The sequence below is a fragment of the Naegleria gruberi genome (assembly GCF_000004985.1).
Source record: "Naegleria gruberi genomic scaffold NAEGRscaffold_32, whole genome shotgun sequence".
Classification (NCBI taxonomy): Eukaryota; Heterolobosea; class Eutetramitea; order Acrasida; family Naegleriidae; genus Naegleria; species Naegleria gruberi.
The window spans coordinates 34,970-62,646 of NW_003163295.1; the positions used below are offsets into that span (position 1 = coordinate 34,970).

The 27,677-nt window shown below is 32.4% G+C and overlaps 13 protein-coding genes across 13 annotated transcripts; 6 read left to right on the forward strand and 7 right to left on the reverse strand.

Annotated features, from left to right (window-relative positions):
- Positions 1 to 390: 390 nt before the first annotated feature.
- On the forward strand, positions 391 to 2,550 carry NAEGRDRAFT_68992 (uncharacterized protein; the record flags this gene model as incomplete). The annotated part of the gene is made up of 1 exon (XM_002675620.1): positions 391 to 2,550. One exon carries the CDS (start codon positions 391 to 393, stop codon positions 2,548 to 2,550), a length of 2,160 nt encoding a protein of 719 aa, XP_002675666.1.
- A 1,592-nt stretch (positions 2,551 to 4,142) lies between these two features.
- On the reverse strand, positions 4,143 to 6,107 carry NAEGRDRAFT_80176 (uncharacterized protein; the record flags this gene model as incomplete). Its single annotated transcript, XM_002675715.1, has 2 exons — positions 4,143 to 5,787; positions 5,850 to 6,107. The coding sequence occupies 2 exons, from the start codon at positions 6,105 to 6,107 to the stop codon at positions 4,195 to 4,197; spliced, it is 1,851 nt and encodes a 616-aa protein (XP_002675761.1). The 3' UTR covers positions 4,143 to 4,194.
- A 98-nt stretch (positions 6,108 to 6,205) lies between these two features.
- Positions 6,206 to 6,967, forward strand: NAEGRDRAFT_80177 (splicing coactivator subunit srm300-like protein). Its single transcript, XM_002675621.1, has one exon. It carries the CDS (start codon positions 6,231 to 6,233, stop codon positions 6,825 to 6,827), a length of 597 nt encoding a protein of 198 aa, XP_002675667.1. The 5' UTR covers positions 6,206 to 6,230; the 3' UTR covers positions 6,828 to 6,967.
- A 32-nt stretch (positions 6,968 to 6,999) lies between these two features.
- Positions 7,000 to 10,948, forward strand: NAEGRDRAFT_80178 (uncharacterized protein; the record flags this gene model as incomplete). Its single annotated transcript, XM_002675622.1, has 4 exons — positions 7,000 to 7,723; positions 7,769 to 9,166; positions 9,241 to 10,127; positions 10,175 to 10,948. Exons 1-4 carry the CDS (start codon positions 7,066 to 7,068, stop codon positions 10,946 to 10,948), a joined length of 3,717 nt encoding a protein of 1,238 aa, XP_002675668.1. The 5' UTR covers positions 7,000 to 7,065.
- Positions 10,949 to 11,550: 602 nt separating this feature from the next.
- Positions 11,551 to 13,496, reverse strand: NAEGRDRAFT_68996 (uncharacterized protein; the record flags this gene model as incomplete). Its single annotated transcript, XM_002675716.1, has 2 exons — positions 11,551 to 13,033; positions 13,075 to 13,496. The coding sequence occupies 2 exons, from the start codon at positions 13,494 to 13,496 to the stop codon at positions 11,551 to 11,553; spliced, it is 1,905 nt and encodes a 634-aa protein (XP_002675762.1).
- Positions 13,497 to 13,568: 72 nt separating this feature from the next.
- NAEGRDRAFT_68997 (uncharacterized protein) lies at positions 13,569 to 16,913 on the reverse strand (the record flags this gene model as incomplete). The annotated part of the gene is made up of 1 exon (XM_002675717.1): positions 13,569 to 16,913. The coding sequence occupies one exon, from the start codon at positions 16,911 to 16,913 to the stop codon at positions 13,569 to 13,571; it is 3,345 nt and encodes a 1,114-aa protein (XP_002675763.1).
- Positions 16,914 to 17,263: 350 nt separating this feature from the next.
- On the forward strand, positions 17,264 to 18,202 carry NAEGRDRAFT_68998 (uncharacterized protein; the record flags this gene model as incomplete). Its single annotated transcript, XM_002675623.1, has 2 exons — positions 17,264 to 17,932; positions 17,972 to 18,202. The coding sequence occupies 2 exons, from the start codon at positions 17,264 to 17,266 to the stop codon at positions 18,200 to 18,202; spliced, it is 900 nt and encodes a 299-aa protein (XP_002675669.1).
- Positions 18,203 to 18,380: 178 nt separating this feature from the next.
- On the reverse strand, positions 18,381 to 18,758 carry NAEGRDRAFT_68999 (uncharacterized protein; the record flags this gene model as incomplete). Its single annotated transcript, XM_002675718.1, has 2 exons — positions 18,381 to 18,577; positions 18,635 to 18,758. 2 exons carry the CDS (start codon positions 18,756 to 18,758, stop codon positions 18,381 to 18,383), a joined length of 321 nt encoding a protein of 106 aa, XP_002675764.1.
- A 228-nt stretch (positions 18,759 to 18,986) lies between these two features.
- NAEGRDRAFT_69000 (uncharacterized protein) lies at positions 18,987 to 19,397 on the forward strand (the record flags this gene model as incomplete). The annotated part of the gene is made up of 2 exons (XM_002675624.1): positions 18,987 to 19,130; positions 19,185 to 19,397. The coding sequence occupies 2 exons, from the start codon at positions 18,987 to 18,989 to the stop codon at positions 19,395 to 19,397; spliced, it is 357 nt and encodes a 118-aa protein (XP_002675670.1).
- Positions 19,398 to 20,096: 699 nt separating this feature from the next.
- NAEGRDRAFT_80179 (uncharacterized protein) lies at positions 20,097 to 21,166 on the reverse strand (the record flags this gene model as incomplete). The annotated part of the gene is made up of 1 exon (XM_002675719.1): positions 20,097 to 21,166. Exon 1 carries the CDS (start codon positions 21,138 to 21,140, stop codon positions 20,097 to 20,099), a length of 1,044 nt encoding a protein of 347 aa, XP_002675765.1. The 5' UTR covers positions 21,141 to 21,166.
- A 110-nt stretch (positions 21,167 to 21,276) lies between these two features.
- On the reverse strand, positions 21,277 to 22,394 carry NAEGRDRAFT_69002 (uncharacterized protein; the record flags this gene model as incomplete). The annotated part of the gene is made up of 2 exons (XM_002675720.1): positions 21,277 to 22,214; positions 22,256 to 22,394. The coding sequence occupies 2 exons, from the start codon at positions 22,392 to 22,394 to the stop codon at positions 21,277 to 21,279; spliced, it is 1,077 nt and encodes a 358-aa protein (XP_002675766.1).
- A 109-nt stretch (positions 22,395 to 22,503) lies between these two features.
- NAEGRDRAFT_69003 (uncharacterized protein) lies at positions 22,504 to 23,178 on the reverse strand (the record flags this gene model as incomplete). Its single annotated transcript, XM_002675721.1, has 1 exon — positions 22,504 to 23,178. One exon carries the CDS (start codon positions 23,176 to 23,178, stop codon positions 22,504 to 22,506), a length of 675 nt encoding a protein of 224 aa, XP_002675767.1.
- A 573-nt stretch (positions 23,179 to 23,751) lies between these two features.
- NAEGRDRAFT_80180 (leishmanolysin peptidase) lies at positions 23,752 to 27,666 on the forward strand (the record flags this gene model as incomplete). Its single annotated transcript, XM_002675625.1, has 5 exons — positions 23,752 to 24,755; positions 24,798 to 25,342; positions 25,532 to 25,949; positions 26,023 to 26,259; positions 26,312 to 27,666. The coding sequence occupies 5 exons, from the start codon at positions 23,752 to 23,754 to the stop codon at positions 27,642 to 27,644; spliced, it is 3,537 nt and encodes a 1,178-aa protein (XP_002675671.1). The 3' UTR covers positions 27,645 to 27,666.
- Between the last annotated feature and the right edge of the window lie 11 nt (positions 27,667 to 27,677).

A 27,677-nucleotide genomic window follows, 5' to 3' on the forward strand; every position in this document is an offset into this window, starting at 1 on the left:
ATTGGAAAACAAACAAATATTGGATACTACCAAATTTAAACAATGGACAAACGAACAAGTTTGCTCCTTGTTTTGCATATCAGCTTCTTTTGTACTGTCGACAGCTTTGAAAACTTGCCCTTGTTGTCGGGTGCAAATGATCTTCTTTTACAATATTTTACATTGTTGTTTACCTTGTCGTGCACGACAACCTAAAATAAATTTTAAAAAAAAATGCTCAAAAACTATGAATTATCAGTCTAATCAACAACTATGAATTATCATTCTACTCTTCAACTTTCGGACCATTTCAGAATAATGTATTTTTAAAGACTTTTTCAGCATTTCGGAAAGACTATAAATACTGAAGGGAGGGTTTCGAATTGTCTTTAAAAATTATTCAAATATTCAATGCCTAAACAACCTTGTTCATCACAAAGGAATGGTAAAACTAGCCTTGAAACGGATCAAATTCTCTTGGAATATTATTTAATTCATGGAAATTATTTGAATATCAATCAAAGTAATGCCGACTATCATTTTACTAACTCTCAATCGAAACAGAGATGGAGAAGAATGAAGGAATGTTTTACAAATAGAGTCATTCAATCCAATCCTTCTACCAATACAACACTGCACAAAATTTCTCTCCTTTATCCTAATCTGAAAAAGACCATTCTCTTTTCAATTACTTTAAATGATGAGGAGAAAATTATTGAATCAACTCGAAAAGAAATTGCTATCAATCCACCACCCATTCAACAAACTCCATATAATAGAAAGGGTGTCTCTACCTTTGAAATTCATCCCGACTCTGAAACTATCAAACAATATTTCCAAAACTTGTTACATAATCAAACTCATGTCAAGAAGGTTTCACTCAAAGAAATCAATGCAATTTGGGCTGAAATTGGTTTTGCTCATTACAAGAGTAAAAACACTACAAATAGTGAACCTGTCATTGCTGCTCAACTTTGTTCATTGAATGGAAAATCGTATGAGAGTGTCAAACAATCGTTCAAAGTTCATAGCAAACTCTATCACAAGAAGGAAAAGTGTTCTCAGTGTATGGGATTTGCTTGCTTTAATTATTCCATTCTTTGTAAAGGATGTACCTATTTGAAATTAATTGATCATGATCCAGTTATTTGGATTCAAAAAACAGCTAATCCCAAAAAAATAGAATGGACCTTTACACTTTCCAACTGTAATAATTTGAATTATACTAGTCTTTTTAATTTGAAATACCCAGTTGATGATATTCAAAGTAACGACCTGTCAATTCAAAGTGATAAACAAGATGAAATGTCAATTCAAAGTGATGAAAACGGCTGTGACAATTATGAGGAAGATGAAATGATGGATGAAACTAATGTAACTCAATCAAAAGAAAGTAATCAATCCATTCAAGAACGAATTCAAACATTTTACACTTCCTGTCATGATTATTGTAATATTTTTCAAGAAGAATTTAATGGTTTTCAAGAGTGGAAACCAAAATTTCAAAATTATGAACCACCCCATACTGCTCATCAATTAATGAATCAAGCTATGGTCAGAAATCGAAACTTGTTGAAACTATTACCTCTTGAGGAGAATTACAATTTTATTTGGATTCAAAATGGTTCTGAAAAGAAACAATATTCTCAATGGATTGAATTGATTGAGAAGAATTTCAAATTGAAAACTCTTGATAATTTTAATGCAACAGATCCAATTATTTATGTCATGATATTTATTTTCAAAAAGGATTATCAAATGGAACCAATGATTCAAATTGGTGAAAGTGAAAATTATCAAAAGAGAATGAATGGTTACAAATATGACAGTTCAGATCGATTGATCAATAGAGCCTTTAGTAAGGCCACATTAATTTTTAGTTGTCCTCTAGAGATTCAAGCTGATACACCCATACGTAAATTGAAAGAAACCTTTTATATTTGTCAATTGTTGGAACAAGCATTTCATCCTCTCAATAGCAATTTTAGTGATCCTGATAGTGTCAATCGCTTACATTCCATTTTTGATGGTAAAATTAATTTCTCAACATTGGATAGATTGAATTATTCAAGTTTTAACACTTCTCTCAAACTTTTACATCTTGATTCTGATGCTAATAATACCATTCATATTGAGAAGGGAAATTATGTGATTGAAAGTAATAATCAAGTAGTATTGAGAAAACCATTTATATTCATGTTGGAAAGAGAGAAATTCAAACACTACTTTCCTCATGCTCCTCAAAAATTGTTGAATGCCTTTAACATTGCCTCAATCAAGTATCAAGGATTGAATAATTTATTGTATGACAATGATGAGTTGTACAAGGAGGAATACTTGCCAAAATGTTTTGGAATAATGAATAGAATTGTTCATCCCAAAGGTTTTGGCAAGTATTTGCGCTTTGATTTTCCAAGTGCATGTCTTGAATATGAAAATGGTTTTTATCCCATTTCCTTCCTCTCTATTCGATGCAATTATGAACAAGTCATTAGAAAGGTCATTATGAAAAATACAATCATGAAGGATTGTATCTGCATTAACGATGTGGAAGATGATAATTTCATCTAATATATGTGAGTCCCCTAATTAAAACACGAATAAAAAAGCAATTTCATAAATTTTACCATTTTTTATTTTTTTAATTTTTATTTAATTCCATAAATGTCAATAAACTACAGATAATTGGAATTTTATAACGTTGCAATCAATATTGAAAAATCTCCTTCTCAACTTTCATTTTTTGTAAAATAACACCTTTCAGAATGTATCATGGTGTGCAAGTCTTTATTTTCATCTAATATTTATGATATTATTTTTAATTCCATTTTTAACAGAGAGGATAAACCCAATAATCCATACGATTTAAATAAAAAAACCATATTTAAAAATCAAATAATCATTTCGAATTGCTGCCGGCACAAATGGTGACAAAAATTGCTGGAAGCCACTGTATTCCCATCGAGATTGCTAACAAAATTTGTAGGAGCCATCTACTCAAGTCAATTTTCAATACCCTGTTTCAACAAACAGTCATTATTCTTTTCAGATTGGAGCAAGTCATTGATTTTTAAATATCTTGTTTTGCTATGAATTGTTGACTGTTATTGTGATTGCTGACTGTGAGGATTAATATGAACAATACGAATTGCTAAATTCTAATAATCCAATTAAGGGAAATGGGATAGATTGAATGGTAAGTTCCATTAACATGTCTCAATTCACCACGTATTGTCTCAATCATTTATTGTCTTATTACATTAACTAAAAAACTACTCCTCATCAGAGCTTGGCTTACAGAGAAATACTTTTTATCAATTAATTTTAATCCAGTAAGTGTTGAACTAATCTCTCCAGATATTAAATTCCATTTAACTATTTTATTGTGTTTCCATTTTTTGAAATTGTTTCTAGAGATGATTCCATTGGGAGAGAAAGTAAGGAGTGTTTGGATTTGTGATTGTTAATGCCTTTTTCATTAAGGTTAAAAGTGTTGGTTCATTTTCTTAATTTTATTTAAAAAAATGAAACAATCCGAATGCATGTCTTTATCAAGAAACGATGAACACTTTTTCCAAAGGAATTTGAAGCAATTCGTAAATTTTTGAGTGAAAATCAGTCAACATATTTATCTGGTTTTTATGAGCTGGAAATTAGTATCGAAAAATCTCAGTATTTCTTTAAATGAAAAACAATGAAAAAAAGTGATTATCGTAAGATAGCCAATTTGAAGTTAAGAGCTGGGTAAGAGCTGCCGATGAATTGAGAGAATGTGTCAATAATTTTCCAAGCTCCAATAACATTAATAATAGAGAGGATTTCTTCAAGTATCGATTAAATTGGTTAATGTCAATTGGTAATGACAATTTATATTTTGATTGTAGTGTTGAACTTGGCGAAAATATTAAATAAAATTAATACTGATATTTATATACGCAATGGTTATTCAAGGATATATAATGTTTGCAAATTCCAATGATATGGATGATGCATTTAATTGTGAAGAATTTCACAAAACAATAATATTAACGATACTGACATCAATATTTTTAAGGCAACAGTCTTTTCATTTTTTTAATTCGATCGAATTTATCGATCTTTGAAAAGATTTATTTCAATTCTATTGATTGCATTGACGTTAACAGAGATAATCTGGCAAAGTTGATTAATTTTAATTATTTTATTTTCAATTTTAACAATTTTTCAAAACTTAATTTACCATCCGTAAAGTCCCTTACCAACACGAACCTTTTCTAAATAATCTTCAAAATCCTTCTTCAAATAAATAGGCATAACACCACGCATAGCAGCATCTCTATCAACAGATCTAAGTTGATCAACACACTTGAAGAAAGCAGGAATGACGTTCAAAATATTTCTACTACCATAGAGTCTGACAGAACAGTATTTAAGACCCAAATAAGCACACAACTTTCTTAAAATTGGATTGGCAGTTGGTTGTTCCTTAGTACTAGGGTGAATTCTGACTTTACAAGCACCAAACTTGGCTTCGAGCATATGAGAACGTGGAATGCAAGCAGAAGGATCAATACTTCTAATATTCTTATAAGCAGCCTTTCTTGCCTTTGATTGAGCAACTGCTGGACTGGCAGCTGTACCAAAACCAACACCACACAATCCACTGTAACTTCCTACCAAGTACAAACAATTGTATGATTCAACTCTACCACCAGTGGTCATTTTACAATTTCTTGAAAGCTTGAGAACCTTTTCTTCGAATGAAACATCTGTAATAGCATCCTTTTGACCGTGATAAATTTCTGGATCTTCAACATCATCAGCAAGTGGGTGAGTAATTGCTGGTTCACCTTCATATTCATAAAGTGATTCATCCCAATCAGCATCAAGATCAACATCTCCAAAGTAACCCTTTTCAACACCAACACTAGCATTATAAATTGGATTAACACTAACATTAGTCTTGGATGACTTTCCCTCTATGATTGATTCTAAATTTTGGATTTGTTGTCCAAGTTGTGTTTCATCAAATTGATATAAATAGAAAGGAGCTGATGTTTCATCTCTTTCTTGTCTTAACAGCTTAGTGTTCAATGATTTAATCATATCGGATTGATCAACCTTTGAAACTTTGAATCTCTTTCCTTGCAATTTACCTAAATTTTCAACATCTTGAGAAACACGTTCAAATGACTTTGGAACTTGAATTCTTTCAGGATCAGCTTCATTCTTTTCTTCAATTAATTCATGGAATCTAGAGTAATCTTTTCTAACTCTTAAAGCTTCTTGTAATTCATTAATTGGTATGTTTTCATCGACATCCTCAATATCTATAGTATCAATTTCATTTGACCCAACTTCTTCTTCATCTTCAATTTCTTCCATTTGTTCATTTTCATTATCCTCGTCTTGATCTCTTCTTGAGATGTTATCTTCATCAACCATTTCATCTAAGTCATCCAAATCGGCTTGAGTCTTTAATTTACTCAAATCATATAAACTTTTAACTTTGAATCTGTTATATTCAGTTTCGGCAGGTTGAGAAAAAGTACCAGGGAACATTCCAAAGTTAGTATATTTAGCCCAAATTCTTTCCTTTTGTACAGCTCTTGGTAATTGAAGGTTAACGTTGGCTTGTAAGAGACTCAAACTAATAAAGGCTTCCTTGATTTTTCTTACAAGTTTTGTTTCCTTCTTTTCGGTAGCGAGCCAATAAACAACTTTATGTCTCTTTTCCTTACGCAAATTCTTGAGGTAGAAGACAAGAGTTTCAAACATTTCTTCAGTGAATTTAGTACCTTGTTGTTTTGCTTCTATAATATTGATAAACTAGTTATAAAATTATTATTGTTGTTGTTTAACATTATTTTGAGAGCGATAATATTACATACGTCTTTATCATTATCTGTTGTTGGGAAATTTAATTCTTCGGCAGGAATTTCTCTATTTCTTTCTTTTTCTTCCATTTGTTTAAGTTCGCTATCACTAATTCTTTCAAAAGAATTTTTAATGATTTTACTTGATGAAAAGCATCGGCTTTGAATATATGAAGGAGAGTTGTGAATTGAAGAAAAACAAAGAGGTGATTGCTTGGTGGCCAACTTCTTAGTTGAAGAAGGGAGCTGGCGCAAAAGTTTAATGTTTCTCATTTTTTAGGGCAGTCAAAAAATTTACAACAATAAAAAAACATCCTATTCAATTTAAAATAAAATTTAATTTTAAATTAAAAAATACAAACAACAATAACACAATTTTAAAGATTGGTAACCGAAATGTATAACGGAATTGGTTTAACAACACCTCGTGGAAGTGGTACTAATGGATATGTTCAAACAAATTATAGTTCTGTCAAAAATAAGAAACCAAATAATAATTATCAACAAAAGGAAAGGAAAGATTTATTAAAAATTAAATCTCCAAATGTTGATCTTTTAATTCATGAGGAAAAGAAGAAGGTTGAAATTGAATTGTATAAATTAAAATCTGAGTTGACAAAACAAGGTAAATTAACTCCAGAAGAAATTGATCAACAAATTTCTGATAAAAGAAAGGAAAGAATGAAACTTATTGAAAACAAATACAATAACATTAACAACAAGGGAGATTCAAAAACAGAGGAAAACAATGAAAGAAATGAAAAGTTCAAAAAAGCTCTTTCATTAGATAAAGAATTTGAAAAGAAGGGAATTAAATCAAATGAAGACGCAGAACTTGTAGCATTTGATTCCAAGTTAAATGAAATGCTAAAAAGAAAGGAAAAACCAGCATCTCTCGAAAAGAAACAAAGAAAAAAGAAGAGGAGACATGATCGTAATTCCTCATCAGATTCATCTTCAGAAAGTGCATCTTCATCAGATAGTGATGAGTAATAAGCTCATTTTTTTATTGTCTCTACTAATATCTGAAGTGTCGAGATTTGTATCCCCGCACTTTGCTTGGATGAAAAAAGATCCTCTCTCTTCTCAGCCAAACACTGACAATTTGAAGTAAAAATCAGGTACCTTTTCAGAAACTTGAAAAGCAGTTTGAATAAAAATAAAGAGAAAAGGAGACGCAACCTTTGTGTTTTACTAGTTCGCTTTTTGCTCTACTTCACAACAATCAAACATGGAACAACGACAAGACTACGTTGCCGAAGAACAAGAAGAGGACATGTTTTTCAATGCTGGAAGAGTTGCCAACTATGCTGAACAATATGCACCTTCCCAAAGATTGAAAGATAATCTTCTTGGAAAGTCTTCCTCCAATAATCAGGACGATATTAATCTTCAAAAGCAATTGAATAAGCAACAACAACAACAACAACAACCAATACAGCAACCAATACAACAGCAACAACAACAACAATATCAACAACCACCAATTGCTGCCATCACTACTCCAATAAGAACCATGAATAATAGCAATAATACAAATATTGTTAGTAATAATAGTAATACCGTACCAACCCCTTTGATGATGAGCAGCAATAGTAATTCAACCACTAGAAATGTACCATTATCAACACCAATGAATAGTTATAATAATAATAATAGCAGCATTCCTTCAACAGAATCTAGATTGCCTACACTTCCATCAATTCCTTCAACAATTTTAAATAGCTCATCTACTCTAAGTAATAGTGCCACATCTTCCTCCATAGAAAAAACTCTTCCAATCCTTTCTAGTCCTGGTGTAGTAGGTGTAGTGAGTTCAGATCAGAAAAGAAAGATTTCATTGCAGTATTTGGCAGAAATATCCAACTTTTCAAGAAAAGACGTTCAAGGTTTGTTATTCTATACTTGAATTTATGATTGATTTACTTTTATAGATGCTATGGTCAGTAAGATTGATAGTGAGTCAGGAGAAATCTATGGTAACATACCAGAGATTATTGTTGGTATGAAATACTCATCCAGAATGGACTTGTTGGATGCAAAGATTCACACAGACCTCCAGTCAGATATTTGTACAAATGGGAATTATATCAAACCAGTCCCTGCTCTCATAATTTATGATACACAAGAGAGACATGAGGATAGAGGAACTGTTGTACTTTACTCTATTCCATTCAATGGTGTTCACTCAGACCTTTATACAGCTCCATCTATTAAGGGTACACCTTGTGAGGCTCTCGCTCAAAATTCTATCTACAAGATTCCTGTTAGAGTTATTAGAGGTAGTTATGAATCATCGGTTGATGATGGAAAGAAGTTTAGAAATGGACATTGTCCAACACAAGGATACAGATATGATGGTATTTACTTTGTTGGCGAATACTTTTATGAACCAGGTGCAACCTCCTTTGTATTCAAGTTGATCAGAATATATGGGCAACCTGAATTACCACATGCTCCCAACTTGGCTGAACCTCCTGTTAGAAACAATTCCTCTAATAACCAAATACCTCCTTCATTCTCAAATCCGCAACAACAAGGACCACCATCTAATATGCCAAACATGCCAAACGATAGAAAGATATTTGGAATACCTTCTTTCGTTACACAAAGAATACTATCAGGAAGTAACCAAGACTACCTAGCTCAGAGTACAAGAAACTCACACAACATGCCATTCATACCATCCCTTCCTCAAAACTACTCACATTCCAATAATTATAATAGCCAAGCAAATAATCCTCAAAACCCTCATTCACTTCCAGCCATGCCTTCAATGCCAAACATGAACTATAATAGAAATAACTTCCCAAATAACAATAACATGAATAATAATAACTACAACGAACCACCTCCTCAAAACAATAGACCTATTATGAGAAATACTGGTCAGTCAAGCTCACAATCATTTGGTTCTCCATCATTCCCTAATAATGGTAATAATAACAATAGCAGTAGCAATAATAATAATGATGGACTTAATCTGACTCATACCTCTGTAAGACAAATGATTAATAACCTCAAATTCCAAAACAGTAACTTTGGTGGCCGTATTCAGTCATATTCGTATAATATTTCAGAGTTAGCTTCTAAGGTAGAAGATGTACAAAAATCAATGCCAGCCCTTGGTAGACAATTAACTTCGAGAAATAAGACTTTCACATGGAAGTTGGGACAAGAGAAAGAACAGGAAGAATATGACAGAACTAAATACTTTGTCTATGACGATGATGAGGATGTAAGTGAAGAGGAAGAATTAGAAATTGAAAGACCTTCAAGATCTAAAAAGAAAAAGACACATCATACAAGCAGTGGCAGTAGTGGTACAATGAGTAGTAGTGGGAATAATAGTGTGAGAACAACCCCCAATGATTCGAATTCGACAAACTCAAACAATAAACAACAGCAACACTAATTATTGTTGATATTAAAAGAAAAATGCAAAACAATAAGAAGGAACAATCAGCCGAAAACTCTGACGATTTTCAACTCGTTTCCAAGAAAAAGACAAGTGGAAGACCACATAAAACCAATAAGAGATTAACAAACAACAAACACCATCACGATGTTAAACATCAAAAGAGTGAAAAATCATCATCAGCAGCAACAATTGGAAAACAATCAATTACTTCCACTACCACTCCCACTGCACAACAACATTCGGAATCATCAACATTACCTGTTATTATTAAACAAAATCAAGTATCATCCACTCCTGCTGCCACTCCAACAAATGTAGTTTCCTCCTATTCAGCAGCAGTAATTTTGAATAAGAACACAACAATTACACCATCTTCAAACTTTTATTCCATTCCTCATGATCATGACAATAATTTGAGAAATAATCATCAATCAAAGAATAAGAAGGATTCCACTTCTCTTAAAAACAAACCCAATGAAAAGAGTAATAGAAAACAACAATCAAATAAGAAAATTGAAAAGAAACAACCCCAAATGGTTGTTCGTAAAGTTAAACCAATTCCTCAATTCTTTATTATTAGAAAACCAATGAATCAAGGAGAATTTCACTATGAAAATTCATCTTTAAAACCAATAATTCCAAAGGAACCTCAAGATGAAATGGGAAGATCATTCTATAATTCATTAAAGAGTTTTATTGAAGATAGGAATGCCCATGTTTATGACTTTCCAAATACTTTAAATTTAAATCAAAGAAAGAAAGTTCATAATTTAGCAGAGGAATTTAAATTGGATCACTTTTCAAGAGGATCAAATCCTTTCCGTTATATTTGTGTTTCTAAACGTGATATGAAAATTAAAGATGAATTCCAGGTATGTTTTAAATAGGTTAAATAGATAGATGAAGGAATTTATTGCAGTATTTTGGATATATTGGATTGTTTGGACACTCAATTGATGAATTTGTTAGAAAATTCACACTTAATCCTGAATTATCATCCAATCAACCACTTTTACAAAAGAGAATTAAACGTGATGGACCAATTCATCATATTACCATAATGACACGTCCAGAAATTAATACAGCTATCAAAAATATGGATGCTAAGGAATTGGATCACTTATTTACCAATGATCAAAAGCAAAAGATGAAAAATGGAACAGAAGAGGAAAAAATTGAAATTTTAATGAATATCATTTCAAGAGTTGTTGTAAATGACTATCAAACATTAGGATTGGGTAAAATTACTGAAAAATTATCTCATTTTGAAGGAAAGAAGACAGATGATGTGAACGAAGCTTACTTTGTAATTGTTGATTGGCCTAGTGCACAGAAATTGAGAGGAGTTTTGGGATTGGAACCTTATAGTTTCCACATTACTGTTGCTTATAAATACGGAGATATTCATGGAGTGACTAAAGATATGTCAACTCAAATTTCATCACAATCATTTGAGATTACCAACGAATTTTTACAAAAGAAGGAAAATGATATGGAAAATCTCTTAAGGTTTATTGGAGTTGATACTAGATATGCTCGTTCACTGATAAATCTTGGTTGGTTCAATACTGAATCAATTGCAAATATTGAAAAGATGGATTTGAGTGATGTTGGAATGACAGAAGAGGATCAAAATAAGATTTTATCATTTGTTCAAGATTTTGCAAATAATTACAAAAATTATAAAAAGTAATCAAGATCATGATTAAGATTTCAAAAGTATTTATTGAACCAACACCAAGTTAAATAATAAATTATTTTAATGTTTTAAATTTTAAAAAAAATGGACAAATACTTGAACAGTAAGTAGAAAAAGGTGTGATTGTTTTTTAAATTCCTACCACTATAATCATCGGATCTTTAAAGATACTGTTGCTGTTGTAACTTGTGATGGTAGATATATTATGGGAGTATTGGAAGGATATGATCAACATACAAATTTGATTATAAAAGATTGCACAGAAAATAAGTATGATCCTGAACAAGGAGTTATTCAAGAAAGTTTAGGACTTCAAATTCTAAGAGGAAATAACATGTATGTAAAATAATTATTGAATTTACAATGTTAATATTTAATAATAGTGTTTTTATTTCCGAAATTGATGACAAATTATTCGAGAATATGAAAATTAATAGGAAATTGGCAGTTCCACTCAAGAAATGTTCAAAATAATTACTTAATTGAAAATAGGACATATGATGACAACTAGAACAACAAACTCTTTTTCAATTGGTTTTGATGTATTTGGTGAAGAACTTAGAACAGAAAGAAGAAAGTTAATTTTCGTTTATGATTTATAAATTTTGAATCCAATCTTTATTACTAGTATCAAACGAAACTATATTCTTCTTAAATGAAGTGGGTGATGATGATTTAGGTTTGTTGGTTGTTGGAGAAATATTTCCACCGAGTGAAAATGTGAAATTTGTTGATTTTTCTGGTGTTGATACAGATTCTGTGCTTGCACTCTCCCTAGATGATTTGTAATAATTGGTAAAGCTATCTAATTTTGATGCTTGTTCTGGTTGTACAGATAACGTTCTATCACTTGAGGAATAATCTGTATTATAAGTACCAGAGCTAATGTTTAGCCCTGAGCTTAAACCACTATATCCTAGACTTTCAGTGTATCCTTGAGTTATAGATCTACTTTGCTTTGACATTAGAGTATCAATCGTAAATTGGTTTTGCTCTATCTTTTTGTGGGCCTCTTTCAAATCAGTATCTTTTTCTTCAAGTTTTTTCTGGATTGATCGCAAATTGGCTTCATATTCTTGAAGTGCTAAATTTCTCTTTTCTACAGTTTTGGCTAATTGTTGTTTTTCCATTTCCTTCTTCTTGAGTGCGTGTTGGAAACTTTGCATTTTAAGCTTTCTTTCTTGTTCTTTTTCTTGGTTGTGACTTTCTCTTTGGGCATACTTTTTGATGATGGCATGACACTTCTCAACATCATCTGATTTCTCTTTAACTTCTCTTTCCAAGTATTCCAATTTTGATTTAAGCTCTGCAATTATTTCTGACTTTGAGAGCTCTTGCTGTTCTTTCTCTTTCAAGTGATCTCCAAGTGTTTTGAGAGACATTCCTTTTTCTTTCATTAATTCTTCATTTAGTGTGACCCTTGTCTCCAATTCTCTAATCTTCTTTTCATTTTCAAATCGAAGTGAATCCAACTCTCTATTTTGATCTCTGAGTTTGGTAATTTCATCAAGGTAAGATTTTTTCTCATTTTCAAGCTGAGAGGATCGGCTAGTTATTTGCCTTAAATCATTCTCAAGTCTGAATTTTTGAGAAATTAATTCATTGTTCTGTGTTCGGTATTCTTCTAATTTTTGGCTTAGTGTTTTGGTTTCAATATCTTTTCTTTCTTCTGTCTCCTTTTTCTCTGTTTCGAGCTTCGTTTGAAATGAACGAATTTCTTCCATGTGCTTTTCTTTCATTCTTGTAATTTCTTCTTTTAATTTATAGGTGGATGTTGTTATCTCCTTCTCTTTACTCATTAATAAAGCATTTCTTTCTTCCTTTAGCTCATCCACAACATTTTCCAATTGTTCGATTTTGTGTCTGTAATCCGAATCAGAATTCTCGAATTTTTGTGTGCTCTCCAATGCTATTTGCTTCCAATATTTAAGTTGATTGGCAAGGTATTCTTTTTTTTGTTCATTAGAGCCTTCAACTAATTCCAAATGGAATTTCGAGCTTTCACTGAAGGGATCAGAATTAATTATTTCCAAGACCGCTTTTCCTTTTCCTTGATGAATACTTAATTTAATAAACCAACTATGAAAGCATTAGGAAATTATATTTTGTAGTATACATACTCTTGATTATTGTCAGAATGAGATCCACGACACATTTCAAACATATTTTCGAGGTGACTTGTAAATTGGGAAAAGTCTGTCTTAATTCTTTGTGAGGTTTTCATATTTCTATACGCACTCTCATCTATTTGAGCTGTAAAAAGGAAGTAAAGATCGGAATCATCGGTTAATGTAAATATAAGACTAGAATAATTTGCTGGTTGTTGTTTTTTCATTGATGAAAGGGTTGAAGAAGAGGCTGGAAGGACTGTTGTTGGAAGGCAAGACGAGTTGCAAGAGATTGTTATTTTAATTGTAAATAACTTTCCCTCGTTGTATGTTTCACCGATCTGGTTACTGTTGCTGCATACTGAAGGGTCCTTGAATACATAGACAGGAAGGACAGACTCATAGAGAGGTCTAACTTCTGTTGGTTTTTGCATTTTTTTTTGCGTTAATTTTGTAGTCCTTCCCGCCACCAGATGTTTTGTACAAAGTTTTGGAGGGAAATTTATTTACATGATATCATCGTCCGACAATTCCAAAAGTTTCGATATTTCATCTTTCAAATCTTTAACAGAGGATTTTCTTTGGGGAACCTTTGATGTAGTTGTGGTTGACTTCTTAGGTGAAGATTCTGGTGAGGCAAATGAAATCTTCTTCTTTGGCTTTTCCTTGACTAGTGGCTTTTCTGATTCTTCATCATCAGAGCTTGACAGCAATCCAAGTTCTTCATCATCTGTACCCTCACTTTCGTATTGGTGGGCTGAAGAAGATCCAGAAACTGACTTTTTCTTAGCATTTGATTTTCTAACATCTACTTCATCAATGTCAGGAATAAGTGGACTTAATGGTGTTGGTGGATCTTGCATTGTTGGAATTGGAGATGCGTCAATCATCATGGATGAGCTAGGATCAATATTACTTGTGTTGCTTTTCTTTTTTGGTGTTGAAAATAGAGATTTCTCTTCTCCAATTTCGATCAAATTTACCTTGAGCTCTGAAGGGTTAGTATTTTTGGTTCTTTCAAACCTCTTAGTACCTTCTGGTGTTGTTGATTCTTGAATTTCTTTTTCATCCAATTCATCTAAGAAGAGTTCTAAATCAACTTCCTTCTCAGCAAGTTGATTATTGATTTCCTCCTCTATTGCCTCATCATCAATTACTTCTGGATTTTCATCATTCTTTTCTGTTTGTTCTATAATTGCAAGGAATTTCTCTAAATTCTTGATGGATGGTTTGTGGTCGATCTTTTTGATTGCTTTCTCAAGAAGGAGTTTAATCTTTCTTAAATGTCTCTTGTTAGAGTCAAAGATTTTGAGCGAAGAAAGTTGTTTACAATAGTATTCGCTCTCCTTTGCTTGTGGATTGATAAGAATTTCAAAAAGTATGTTAAGTGCTAAATTTTCATGTAAAAGTAGTGTGTCTGGTTTGGTGATTAATTGCTGACTTTCTATCAACTTGTCTGGGTTAGTGAGTTCAGCAAGATAAGATAACAGCTGGGCAACATTAACCTGGCTTAGATATGAATTCTTCTTAGAGTGAACAACTCTTCTCAAGGAATCCATAACTATTGATCCGACCAATTTCATATTCTTGGCAAGGCTATAGGAATAGGCAGGGAGGAAAACAGTAAGACATTGTCTTAATCTATTATCTTTTGATGTTACATTACTGAATAGGAGGAGAATCATATCAGATAGAACTTCCTTTGAGTACTCTTCGTCTAACTTACTAGAAAGAAGAAGTTTGGCAAAGCCTTCCACAGTAGTAGCTCTAATTTGTCTTTCGACATTCGAGAAAATATTCTTTACCTTATCCATCTTTCCTTTCATCTCTGTTTTGCTGAAAATTTTTGGTGCTGAGTGAATGAGAAGTATATCAAAAATGGCCTCTAAAATAGCATTGATGCATGAGGTATCAGTTTCAACTGAAAGCATGTTAAATAATTTGTCTATATGTTCTTTTGCAATATCAATTCCTAATGCACAGAATTGTCCCAATACTGTTATGGACATCATTCGTAGATATGGATATGTATGAGAAAGGGTTTGTAACACAAGATCGTCAAGCAAATAAATAAATTGGGATATATCAATTGGATAGTCAGATTGCAGTATGAACTGAGAGGTTATATGAAGAGCTCTAAGCCACATACATATCTCTTCAATATCATTAGGAAGGTCTTCTTCTTTTAGAATACATAATTCATCTTGTAATTTTTCTTGTTCAGATTTAAGTTCTTGTATTTCATCTCTTTTCTTTTTTGCCTCCAAGTATTCCTCTTTTTTAGCAAGTTGATCCTTTTCTTTAGTCAATATTGTTATTTTTGAGAAAATTTCTTGTTTTCTTTCCTCTAGGGATCGAATTTTTTCCTTCTTTTCAATTTCTCTTCTTTGCCTCTCCTCTCTGCTTTGTTCAGACGAAATACCAGAAGCAACAGTTCTAACCAAGTCAATCTTTGTAAGTACAGTTGTTTGGAAATCTTCTTGATTAGGGAGAATACTCTTGAGTGCTTCAATGATTTCCTTTACATGAGTCTCAGGTGCTTGGAATACAGATAAAAGCTCGCTCAAAAGTGAATGAATGTTGGTTCGTCCAACCTCATCACTATAATCTAGATATTTAGAAAGCATTAACAATTGTTTCACAATGAAATCCTCACTACTCTTAATATAATTAATAATCAGATGCACAAAATCAGTTATTGAGCTTGGTAAGATCTCTTCAATGGATTGTTTTTGATTAATTAAATATTCACATTTACATCTCCAAAATAAAGCCATCTCAGGTGTTAACTTTGTACTGTCTACATGGTCTCCATTTAAAACCAATTTGTCTGATTTGTCTTTTTTTGTTAATATAAGTTTGATTATCTTTTCACAAGTCTCCTCATATTCCGTAACATCGAGTAAATTTAAAAACTTTTCAATATTGTTGTCATTTTCTTGAAACCATTTCTCAATTAAAAACTTTTCAACTTGTTCTCTTACAGAAGTATTTCTTTCCTTCAAACCAAAAGAAATAATACTTTCTCTTTGTTGAATACTAAAGTTCTTAATCTTGACTGCAGAGAAAATCTTCTCATACGCAGCAGCTCTAACATCCTCTTTTACATCCTTAATTTTTTCTAAAACTGAAGAAAGAGTTTGTTTCAAAAGATAGATTCTTTTTACAGCCTCCTTTCTTACATCTTTGTTAGTGTCTGTTTTCATCAATCTGATAAACTCATTTGTTATTTCAGGCTCCGTAATTGGTTCTTGAAACTTGTATAATACAAGTATTGCCAAAAGTCTAATGCCAGGAACCTTATCACGTAATCTACCCACATATTTTTCCTTGAGTTCATTAATAAAGTCAACATCAACATCATCCTCTGGTGTGATCTTGTCCATAATTTCGGCAATTATTTGGGCAGTTCTCATTCTAATAGTTTTATCTGTTGCATTGGCGTAACCCAATAAACTGTACATGAGATCAACATCAAAATTTTCTGTTGAATCACGAAGTTTCTTGTTAGTATATTCACAAAACTTTCCGATAAATTTAATTATCAGTTCAACAGGCTTCTCGTTTTTAGAAACTAATAATACAGGATGTAATACTTCAAAAAACTTTTGGAGAAATGCCGAATAGTTTTCTTCATGTAATTTCGCCAGAACTTCTATACATTTATCATGTGAAGCATGTGATTTTTGAGCCTTGTTGAATTGTTTTGCGATCGCCACAAAAGTTGGATCTTTATCTGTTGTCTTTTTCTTCTTTTTTGCTGGCTCGGAAGAAGACGATGTTGACTTCTTTTTAACAGTCGAAGAAGATGAAGTTTCTTTCTTCTTTTCCTTCTTGTCTTTAGCAGGCATTTTTTCTTTAATTAACAAACATAAATTTATGATTTTCTGGCGGCATTTTTGCTTGATGCAAAAGGCGGGAAAGACCTCTCTTCAATCCCTCCTTTTTACAACTACTATTTTGTGTTTTAGGCAAAAAAACTACAACTACATTGATCTGCTCTGCTGGTTGTTATTGAAGGTTCTCATAAATCGTATCGTATGAATCAATAGCCTTTTGGGCTCCTAATAGATTGCTGCAGAATTTTCTAAGTGATCATACAAACCTAAGGAACCTCTAATTCCAACTTAACCTTATTTATTATTTGTACAAATCTTGTTGTTGTATTATATCTTCCCTTTTAATTTATAACTTAGTAATTATGCTCTTTGAACACAGATATATTTCCCCATCTTCGGTGGATGTAATGATGAAAAATCAACTCTATCAAATTCATAATGCTCGTGGAGGCATTCAAACCTCAACGGAATCATGTTTCAACCAACAACCCGACCATATACACTATATTCAAAATCAATATGGACAGATGAACATCTCTTCTCATTCCTATGATCATCACTATTCTGAGAATATACCTCAACAACATAATTATTATTACAACAACCATGAGGATATAAATCAACAATTAAAAACAAACTACCAAAACATTAGAAACGCGAATACAGCCAATGGATTTATTAGCATTTCTGAATTTGCTCCTCTTAATGAAAATCAACCGCCCTTAAAACAAACTAACCTTAATCAACCAAAGCAATCTAAACCTCCACCTTCAACAACTTCCAAATTATCAGACCCTCCAAAAAGCAATTTAGAACAATACTTTAGCACAACTGACTTTAATGATATCGTCGTCCAACAATCTACCAACCAACAACAAACTAATGATAATCAAGCATCTTATAATGGAAAGGACAGATACAAGACAGAGTTATGTCGATCATGGGAGGAAACTGGATATTGTAGATATGGAGATAAATGCCAGTTTGCTCATGGTAGACATGAATTAAGGTTGGTGACAAGACATCACAAAGTAAGTTGTAATTGAATGTTTTTTTGTAACCTTAAATAGTACAAAAGTGAGCTTTGCAATAATTACCATTACGAAGGAACTTGTATGTATGGTATAAGATGTTGTTTTATCCATTCCATTGATAGATGTGTGATTGGAAGAGCTCTTAGTCAAAATATCGATATGGTTCCAATTCACCAAACTTCACGATTACCAGTTTTTCAAGATTTAAAACCAACACCCCAACTTACCTCTGCATTCTTGTTTACAAATGAAGCTGTAAATCAGTAAGCAATATCCCCACAATTGATCTAACTTAATTTATTGGAATTTTGTAATCTATATAGATTTCCTAATTTATGGAGAATGAAAAATCATTTCTCATCCTATTTATTTATTCCCTCATCATCAAAATACAATATAAATACTCATCAATCTAATAAATAAAATAATTATTTATACTATTGAATTATTTCTTTGTGAAAGCAACTTCCTTTGATCCGTCATCATAGTGATATTCGAAAACAGCACCAACATCATCATTACCAGTTTGTTTTTCATTGAAATATAAATGTTTAAGTCTAGAATCAACAAATGGATAGGCATTGGCAGCATCAACATTGAAGGCCTTGTATCCGAAGTAAGTAACCAAAGGGAGGAAAGGAGCTAAAATTATTCATCACATCAATTAAAATTCCAAATATTATTTTCCAATAAACCTACCAGCAATAAAGTAAGCAAGTGAGTAGAAGGCACTTGGTTCAGACTTTTCAAATCCTCTCCATCCGTTATCATAATAAGTCAAATCACGGAAGATGCCGAGCTTGGATACGAATTTATGTCTCATTTTTGTATTTTTTATTTAAAATTTCCAATAGTATTTTTTAATTAAACAATTCGATTAATTATTGTGATTCACAAACGATTTCATGCAACAATCAGGGCAAGAAGAGAATGTTCTTTAACATCATCAACAAAGATTCAAGATGAATTAAAATTCAATATCGGAATGGTTTTTATGCAATTTCAAATTTTTACTTGCCGTTAAAAAATGAGACTCCTTGTTCATAACATGATGTGTTGTTTAAAGTGTGACACATTCCCACTTAAAATTGAAGCAACCGAAGTTGAAAATGAAGAACAAGAAGACAATAAGGAATTTATTTTAAATATGTTGCAAAGAGTTGATTATGAAGCATTAAAAGGTGCCGCAAAGGATGTATGTATTTTGAAAAAAAGAAAAATTAATTAATTCCGATTATGTTTTGATTAGCTTTCTATTGAAGGTTTACCTGATATTTTACCAGAAAATGTTGGAGAAAATGAAGCTGCTATGAAATCATTGCATAAACTTCTTTTGGAATTGCAAGTTAAGAATGGAGATTTGGTTTGTACTAATCCACAATGTGGAAGAAGATATCCAATCAAGGATAGAATACCGAACATGGTTTTGAGAGATGATGAAGTTATGGAACTGAAAAAGTAAATAAATTGGAAAATAATTATTTATCTAGCTCAATATTTTCTTCTTCTGAAATCATTCAAATCATCATATTTTGGTTTCTCAAAGTGTACAAAGTCATGTATTGGTGTTTCATCTCCAAGCACCTTACCAACTTTTTTATCATTGAATCTCATGTAATGATAATTCATAGTTCTAACAAAGAATTTAAGAGTATCACCATGGTAGGTCACTGAATAGGAAACAGCTGGCTCTAAAAATTGCTTGAAACTTTGATTTTGAACCCAAGATAATGATGGCATGCTTTTTTCAACTGCTGGTGTGGCAGTAAAAGATGGTCCAATAGTGTTTTGGAAGCATTTTACAAAGATATTGTAAATATCACCAAAGTAAAAGTTTGCTACATCTGTATAACATCTTCTACCTATTGCAGCTAAAAAGTATATGCAAATTTTACGCTTTCTAAAAGTATGGTCCAATACTAAACTACTAAATGTTCCATTGTAAAAGAGCTCATTAATTATTCTCAAATCAACAAAGGATGAAAAACATTTGACAAGCAAGAAGAATTTAAAATCAAGTGATGCAGACCTGAGGTGTCTTGCATATTTTCTCACAATATTCAATCCTAGATCAGGAAAACATGTTGTTCTTAACAACATGTGAATTGGAGAGTTATTTGGAATAAAACCTTGAACGGTTATTGGAATCAAACAATAATTTCTACATACAGTCGGTTAGGATAGGGGTTTCTACTTTGTAAGCAATTGATTCCTCAATGAAAAATTCTAACAATTTGCCATATATTTTTTCAATGTTTTTCATATCAGGTATTTTTTTTGAAAGTTTGTAAACTCCAGTAGTAATTTGAGAAAATACTGAGGATTTGGAAGTGTGATATTTTCCGTTTGAGTAATACTTGAATTGAAACTTGAAATTTTTGAACATGGCCTCTCTTCTTAATTCTGGTTCTAAGCTTTTAAACCCTTCATAAATGTCTGTAAGATATTGTTCAAATTCTTGATTTGTTAGAGGAGTGCCACGATACCTTCTGTTATTTGACGGAATTTTGGAAACTCTTACTGCCATATGCTTGGTAGAACTCTTGAGGGATGAGTATGAACTCTGGACGTGATATCCATTCCAAATCTGTTTCCATTTTGGGTGTTTTTTCCTTTGCTTTTCAACTTGTTTTTCCATATCGAGAATAAAATCATTTGTTGTTTTCTCTAATTGTGCATTTTCTTTTTCACTAATCAATTTTAATCTCTCTATATCATCTAGTGTTGTGTCATGATTACCGAGGTCTGGAATAAAGACTGTATTTGATGAGAAGGAGCGAGTGATAGCCTTTTTAATTCTTTCATATAGAGATGGATCTTCTTTGAACCAACGTGAAAACAAATACTTTGCTCTAATAGTGCAGTGTTTGAGATTTTCTCTCATTTGTTTAGAAGATAAACCTGCAGGGCTATTATTGTTTCTAGCAATAGCAGGAAGTCCAGTTCTTCTATTGTTGTGTCGATAATAATATCTCTCTGACATTTCCTTTCTATTCTCAATTGATTCAAGAGCATTGTCCAAATCTGATCTCATTTTAACTTCACATAAATATCTGTAAATAGAATTATGATCATCTTCCGTTTCCAACAATCGTAAGGCAAGATTTTGACTAATAGAAAGGGAATATTTTTTCACTTCACTGATACTCAAATATCCAAATATATGTATCCAACAATCATTAGGCAAGTCATCGAAAATGTTCATGATTAGTCGGCTCCCAGATGTGTCCTGTTATTTTTTTTATGTTATTTTTGGATTCCGATTTTTTTAATGAACTTGCAAATTCGGCACCGGGATTGGTTTTAATTACAATGAATTTTATTTGCATGAAAAACATAAATTAATGGTTGACTGTATTTTGGGAAGAGTCGTTGCGTGTGGGTTGAATTTTAGAGAGGTTTTTGAGGAAGGAAAGAACATCAGAGGGATCTTTGAGTGAATATTTGGCGAATGTTGTGGAAAGTATTTCTGTGGAATTTGGTTGTGAGATGATTTGAACATCTTGCATGTTGGTATTTTCAGTTGTACCTATTTGTGGCCTTTCTTCACTTTGAGGGGAGACAAGGATGCCAACACCAAGAGAATTATCCAACAAGTACTTGAAACCATCCTCATCAGTCTTGTCATCTCCAACAAAGATGGCAAACACTTTATCTGGAGATGTTAAATTCCAATATTCCAATAGTTTCATAATTGCCTTTCCTTTGTGCCAATCAAGATTGATTCTTATCTCAAAAACCTTCTTTCCGTGAGTGACTTTTACCATTCCTTTTTGCTCGTTCGCAATACTCTGAATAATTTCTTCAATCTTTGAAACCATTAATTCTGATTCGATTAGTCTGTAATGAACAGAAAGGGAAAATATGTTATTTTCCAATATGCAACCTTTGATTTTTCCTAATTCTTGACTGAGTTTTTCAAACATTTGATTGAGAATTGGTACAAAATTATTAGCAACTTGAAAGGTAATATATTGTTTACCTCCTAATGAAGTGTCAGTTTCCAACGTCCATTCAATATTTTCCTTAACTGCTTTAGATACCTTTTGTTCGGTTCCTCCACTTGTTATTGTGAGAGGTTCGTCACTTTTAATTGGACCTGAAATATCAAAACCATGAGAACCAGCATAGAATAAATCTGGAATGTCAACTCGTGATTTAACATCCTTTTTAGTTCTACCTGAGACAATAGCAATTTTTAAATCTTCTGATAAACATTTAATTGCCTGTCTGGCATCATTTGAGAGAATTGCTTGATCAGGCCTTTCTGTTGCGAATACTCTGAATCAATAAATCAATAGAATTGCATAATAAACATACCAACAATTGGAGTCAAAGTGCCGTCATAATCCAAGAAGAGTACAAGTGTTTTTATGGTTTGAATGTTTCCAAGAAAAGATAGAAATGCGTTCGAGTTAGCACTGGGAATGACGGCCTTCTTTAAAACATTTTGAATCATTTTTTAGCAATTTAATATTAAAACAACAAAACCCAAATTATTAATTAATCAAAATTCCAATTATGGAAAATGGTTTACTCATGATAACAAAAGTGAAGAATTACTTGTTTTAAAAAACAAATTTTAAGGAACAAGGCACATCTGGAGCCTTTCTAACATTTGATGTTTTGTGAAGGGTAATTCTCTTAGTTAAAGTCTTTTCAGGTGTTGACAACTTTACCTTACTTTCATTAATTAATCGTGTTGGGATTGCAGTTTGTCGCACAGTAGTGGTATTCTCGAATGTGAGTCTCTTTGAGACAGTTGTTAAATCTTCATCAGCTTCTTCCTTGACAAGAGATAGATTTTGCATTGGTGAAATCATCTTTCGTTTAAAGAGTTGCTTAGTTTTTTGGGATTGGGGAGTTTTTGGAATTGTTTTTGTTGATTGTTCGTAATTACAGTTAAAGGAAGAATTGGATTGGGTAGAAAGGATAGAGGTAGTATTAATTACAATGGAGGAGCTTAGGTTGGTTAAAGTTATAGGATGGTGCACTGGATTTTCCTTGTTAGCCTCAGTATTTGCTGTCAAGTTGTTTAAATCAATTGTCTTGATATGTTGAGGACTTGATTTGTCAGGTTGCAAAGCAATTCTTTCGGAATGACTGAAGGTACTATCACTTATGGATTGAATTTGATCCGAATTTAGAGACAACCTATTCATAGACTCAGAGAGTGAAGTCTTTGGTGTTGGCTGCTGACTTTGTTTCATTCTTTCAAGTTGTTCTCGTCTCTCACGTTCCATTTTGTTCAAAATATGAAGCTTTTTAGGCTTTCTATTAAATGTTCCAGGAGAATTTCTGTATTGTGTATTATTGTTGGATGTACATTTGTTTGGTGAAGATGATGTACCTAAACTCTCGGTCTGTGTTGATTGTTGAGTAAGTTCATCATTTATGCTTGTACATACCATTCTACTCGCGGCAAGGGTATTGTTGTCAAGAACTTTTTTCTTGGATTGTTTAATAAATTGTTATCAAAAAGTGGCGGCAAATTTAAAAGTTACAACATTAAACATCATTAACGTTAATATTTTTGAATTAGCGGGAAATGAGATTTATAACGAAGGATTGTCTGTTAACGACATTAATTTACAATTGTCAAAGAGTACATTAAAGAATGTCAACCGAATAGACCATCACTCAATGGTCATGGTTTGACAAACTATTCTACCGAAACTTCACAAGAAATCACTCTTTGATAAATTAATTCTTTTCCACTTTGGAATTATGCTATTTTGGCTGTTGTCTCTTTATTTTGAATCACAACACGCGCCAAATTTATTTACGGCACAACTGATTTTAAAATATTAAAAAAAATGAAGTCAAGTGGTAGAAGAGTAGGAGTGACTGTAGATCAAGAGTATGAATCATTTACATCGGAAGAGGAAGAGGAAATAGAGGAAAATCCTTTTAAAATTCCAACTGATGAACAAATATTTGAGAGTAAGGAAAAATTAAAATCGATAAATACAGGTTCCGGGTTAACCTTCAAATCACCAAGAAAAACAAAAATGTCAAGGAGAGACCCTGTTTTACCTCTTATTAGAGATAAAAAGTCAAAGAGTGCTCCTTCTGGTGATCAACCTGTTGATGTAAATAGCTCGTATAAAAAGAAGGAAAATGTTTCAGATTTTATTGAAAAGAAAAAACAAATGTTTCTCTTGCAGATGAGTATTGATACTAAAAAGTTTGAAATTAAGAAATTAGAAAAGAAAGCTCAAAAGAGAGATCAAAAACTGTTCCAAATGGAACAGGAACTAAAACAACAGACACAAGCTTTTGACGATTTTCTTGCCCTTAACGATATTAGAGCAGTGGAAGCTATCAAAAAAGCTGAAGAAGAAACGAAAGCAAAACAATCTAAACAAAACGAGATTAAGAAATTGAATGCGAGAATTGCTGCAATCACATCAGAAATTTCAAAACTTGATTACCAGTTAGACAATTGCAGAAGATATAAAGACTTTTTGGATTCACTCACACCAAAGGAAGAATTGGCAAAGATGAATGACAAGAAGAAAAAGACATCCAAATCAAGACCAGGATCAAGAGCAAGCTCAGGAAGATCAGGAACTTCGACCAGTGAAAAAGAGGAAAGAGAAACAAAGATGACACCAATTGCCTCTCTGGATTCTAAAGAAGAGGAGCAGACAGAAAACAATGAAGAAGTTATTGATATGTATTTTAAAAAGCCAGAGCAACTTCTTAATATTTATTCAGAATTGGAAGAAAGTAATTTAATTTTAATCCAAAACACTGAAGACATTCAAGAGCAACTTGAAGATGTCCAAAAAATGTACAAAGAAACAAAGAAGAAAATGTAAGTTTTTAATTATAATAAGTAATTCTTAACGATTATCAGGAGTATGGAAGCTGAGAATTTGCAAGCTCAAATTGATGTACTTAATGAACAACTTGAAATAGAACAAGATAGATTGAAAACCATTTCAGATAGACACTCTTCAAATATCGATCAGGATGGAGAAGAGAGATTAAAGATGTTAACTGAAAAGATTAAAGAAATATATCTTCAATCTGGTGTGGAAACTGAATCAGACCAAAATGCAGATATTATGGAAAATATTGACCCACTCTTCATGTTATCCAAAATTGAAAATAAGCTTGAAAGTTTATTAACAGTACTTGATGAATACGATGACGATTTTGTTGCCAAGTACGAAAAGCAAAGAGAGAAAGAACGTAGAAAGCAGCAAAGAGAGGAGACCAACAAAATTAAATCTCAAAAAGAGAAGAAGAATAAGTCTGTTGTGCAGCAAACAGCACCTAGAAAGAGAGCAGGTAAACCTCTTGTGTTTAGGTCGGCTCCACCAAATACAGACACAAAGAAATCAAAGAGCGAGGAAACAAAACAAAACGAAGAGAAGGATGAGTTTAAGGAATTGTTTGGTCTATAAACATTTCATTTTCAATTGCATCCCAGTAATTAGAAACAACGATACCCAAATTGTTAGAATCTAATTTAAAGAATCCGAATGTTCAGTTCAACAGTTCGGTTGTCAACAATCCCATTAAACAAAAAAATGTCAGGTTTGCCGGTCTATCAAGTACGCCTGGATATAATAATTTTATTATTAGTTTGTCTTGTTGGTTGTTGCTTTGCTCATCAACCAACTTTCCATATGTTTACTCAAAGTCAACATGTTGAAAATCAACCAAATCATCATCACAAATGTATTCACGACTCTCTCTACGATAATGAATTAAAACGATTTGATGGAGATCGTTCAAAATCACCACTTTTCATTGGTTTAGATAACCCAATACCTCTACAAACTACTCATCGTCTTGTTAGGAAAATGGGTGCCAATGGAAAACGTTCTATTGAAAAGGTGTTTGATGTCTTTTCATCCATTAGAATAATTCTCGATACAACTTACTTGTCAAGTGATGTAGAGAGTAGATCATGTTATTCAACTGGTGCAACCTATAAGAGAGGAAATCCATCTTCTACAAGTGTAGTTTGTGATGGTTCTTCAGTAACAACTAATTGCTAGTAAGTAATAGGTCAATTATTTGTTTGGAAATTGAACTGTTGGAATGAATTTTTGGTTCATGAAATAATTTAGTGGAACATGTAAAAGTGCAGACGTAATTACATCTACCAAATCATCTCGTGTGCTAAATCTTGTTCAACAAGTCAAGGCAAAGATTGCATCTCAGATTAGTACTAGACCATTAGCTTCATTCACTGTTTCAAAACTTGCCATTAATTGTGGTGCAGAGGGAGGTGTTCCATGGACTAGTAATGTAATTGCTCCAAATACATTGACAAACGTTGATTTATATATTTATGTCACGATGAGGTATGTTTCTGAATAATTTCAATAATAATGATGATATTAATTATTGATATAGACCTGCTGATACTGGAGTTGCTGCTTGGGCTACTGCTTGCAGTACAGAATCAACATATGGAAGACCTGTTGCTGGTCAATTGAATATTAATCCATCAATTTTGGACACCTATCCAAGTGATGACACTGTTCTTCTTTCAACAATTGAACATGAAACAACTCACATTTTGGGATTTAGTTCATCATTTTATGGACAATATCGTGATGATAATGGTTTTTTAATGTCATCATCTGCAGTTGTTGCCTCAAAGACCAAAACTGAAAATGGAGCCTCTGTAACAAGACAATACTTTATTCATTCAAAGATGACTAACATGTATAAGAATTTAACTGGATGCTCAAGTGTTGATGGAGTACCAATTGAGGAATATGGAAGCTCTGGATCTGCAGGTAGTCATTTTGATGCAAGAGTTTTTGTAAATGAATTGATGGCTCCTTCTTTGGATGGTTGTGGAACTTTTGGTAGAAGTTGTGTAACTACAACTGCTACTTTGGCCTTATTAGAAACTACTGGTTGGTACAAATCAAGTGTTGCCAATCCAATAATTCCTGCCTACGGTAGAAATATGGGATGTAATTTTGCTAATCAGAGATGTTCTACTTGGGATACTGACAAGTTGGGTTATTTCTGTACTGATACCACTCAAAAGAAGTTCTCTTGTGTTTACCATATGCGTGATAAGGGTATTTGTGATATGGCCACTTACACTTCTGCATTGCCTGCTCAATATCAATATTTTACAAATTCCAAACAAGGTGGTAGAGTTTCATGGTTCGATTATTGTCCAATTCAACGTCGTTATATGAATTGTGCTGACAAAACAATGCCAAAGAGATCTTCAGAAGTTTTCAATACCAATAGTGCCTGTTTTGTAGGTAATTTAGAATTGACTGGTTTTAGTGGAACTATGGAAAGTGAGGATTCGGCCAGTAGATGTCTCGTGTATAGTTGTGATAGAACCAATAAGGTACTCAAAATTAGACTTCACACCACCTCCAATTACATTACTTGTCCTTCAGATCAATCCAATCAAGTATTCACAGCTCCAACTGGATTCAAGGGATCTGTTACATGTCCAAAGAATGGTTATACCATTTTGTGTGATTCCTATGAAATTACTCCATCCACTGATGATGGTACAGGTAAAACTGCAATCTCATCTGATGAAGCTGGAAATGAAAGCTCAGATGGTACTTCATCTGGTAAGGTTTGCTTCTTAGGAATCTGTTGGGGAAGCAGTGCACAAATTGTTCAATTTTCCACCTCAAACATTTTCCTTCTCATTGCTACATTTGTTTTGTTGAATGCATTAATGAACATGGTTACACAATAAAATTGTCTCAATATTATTATTTAAAACTAATAT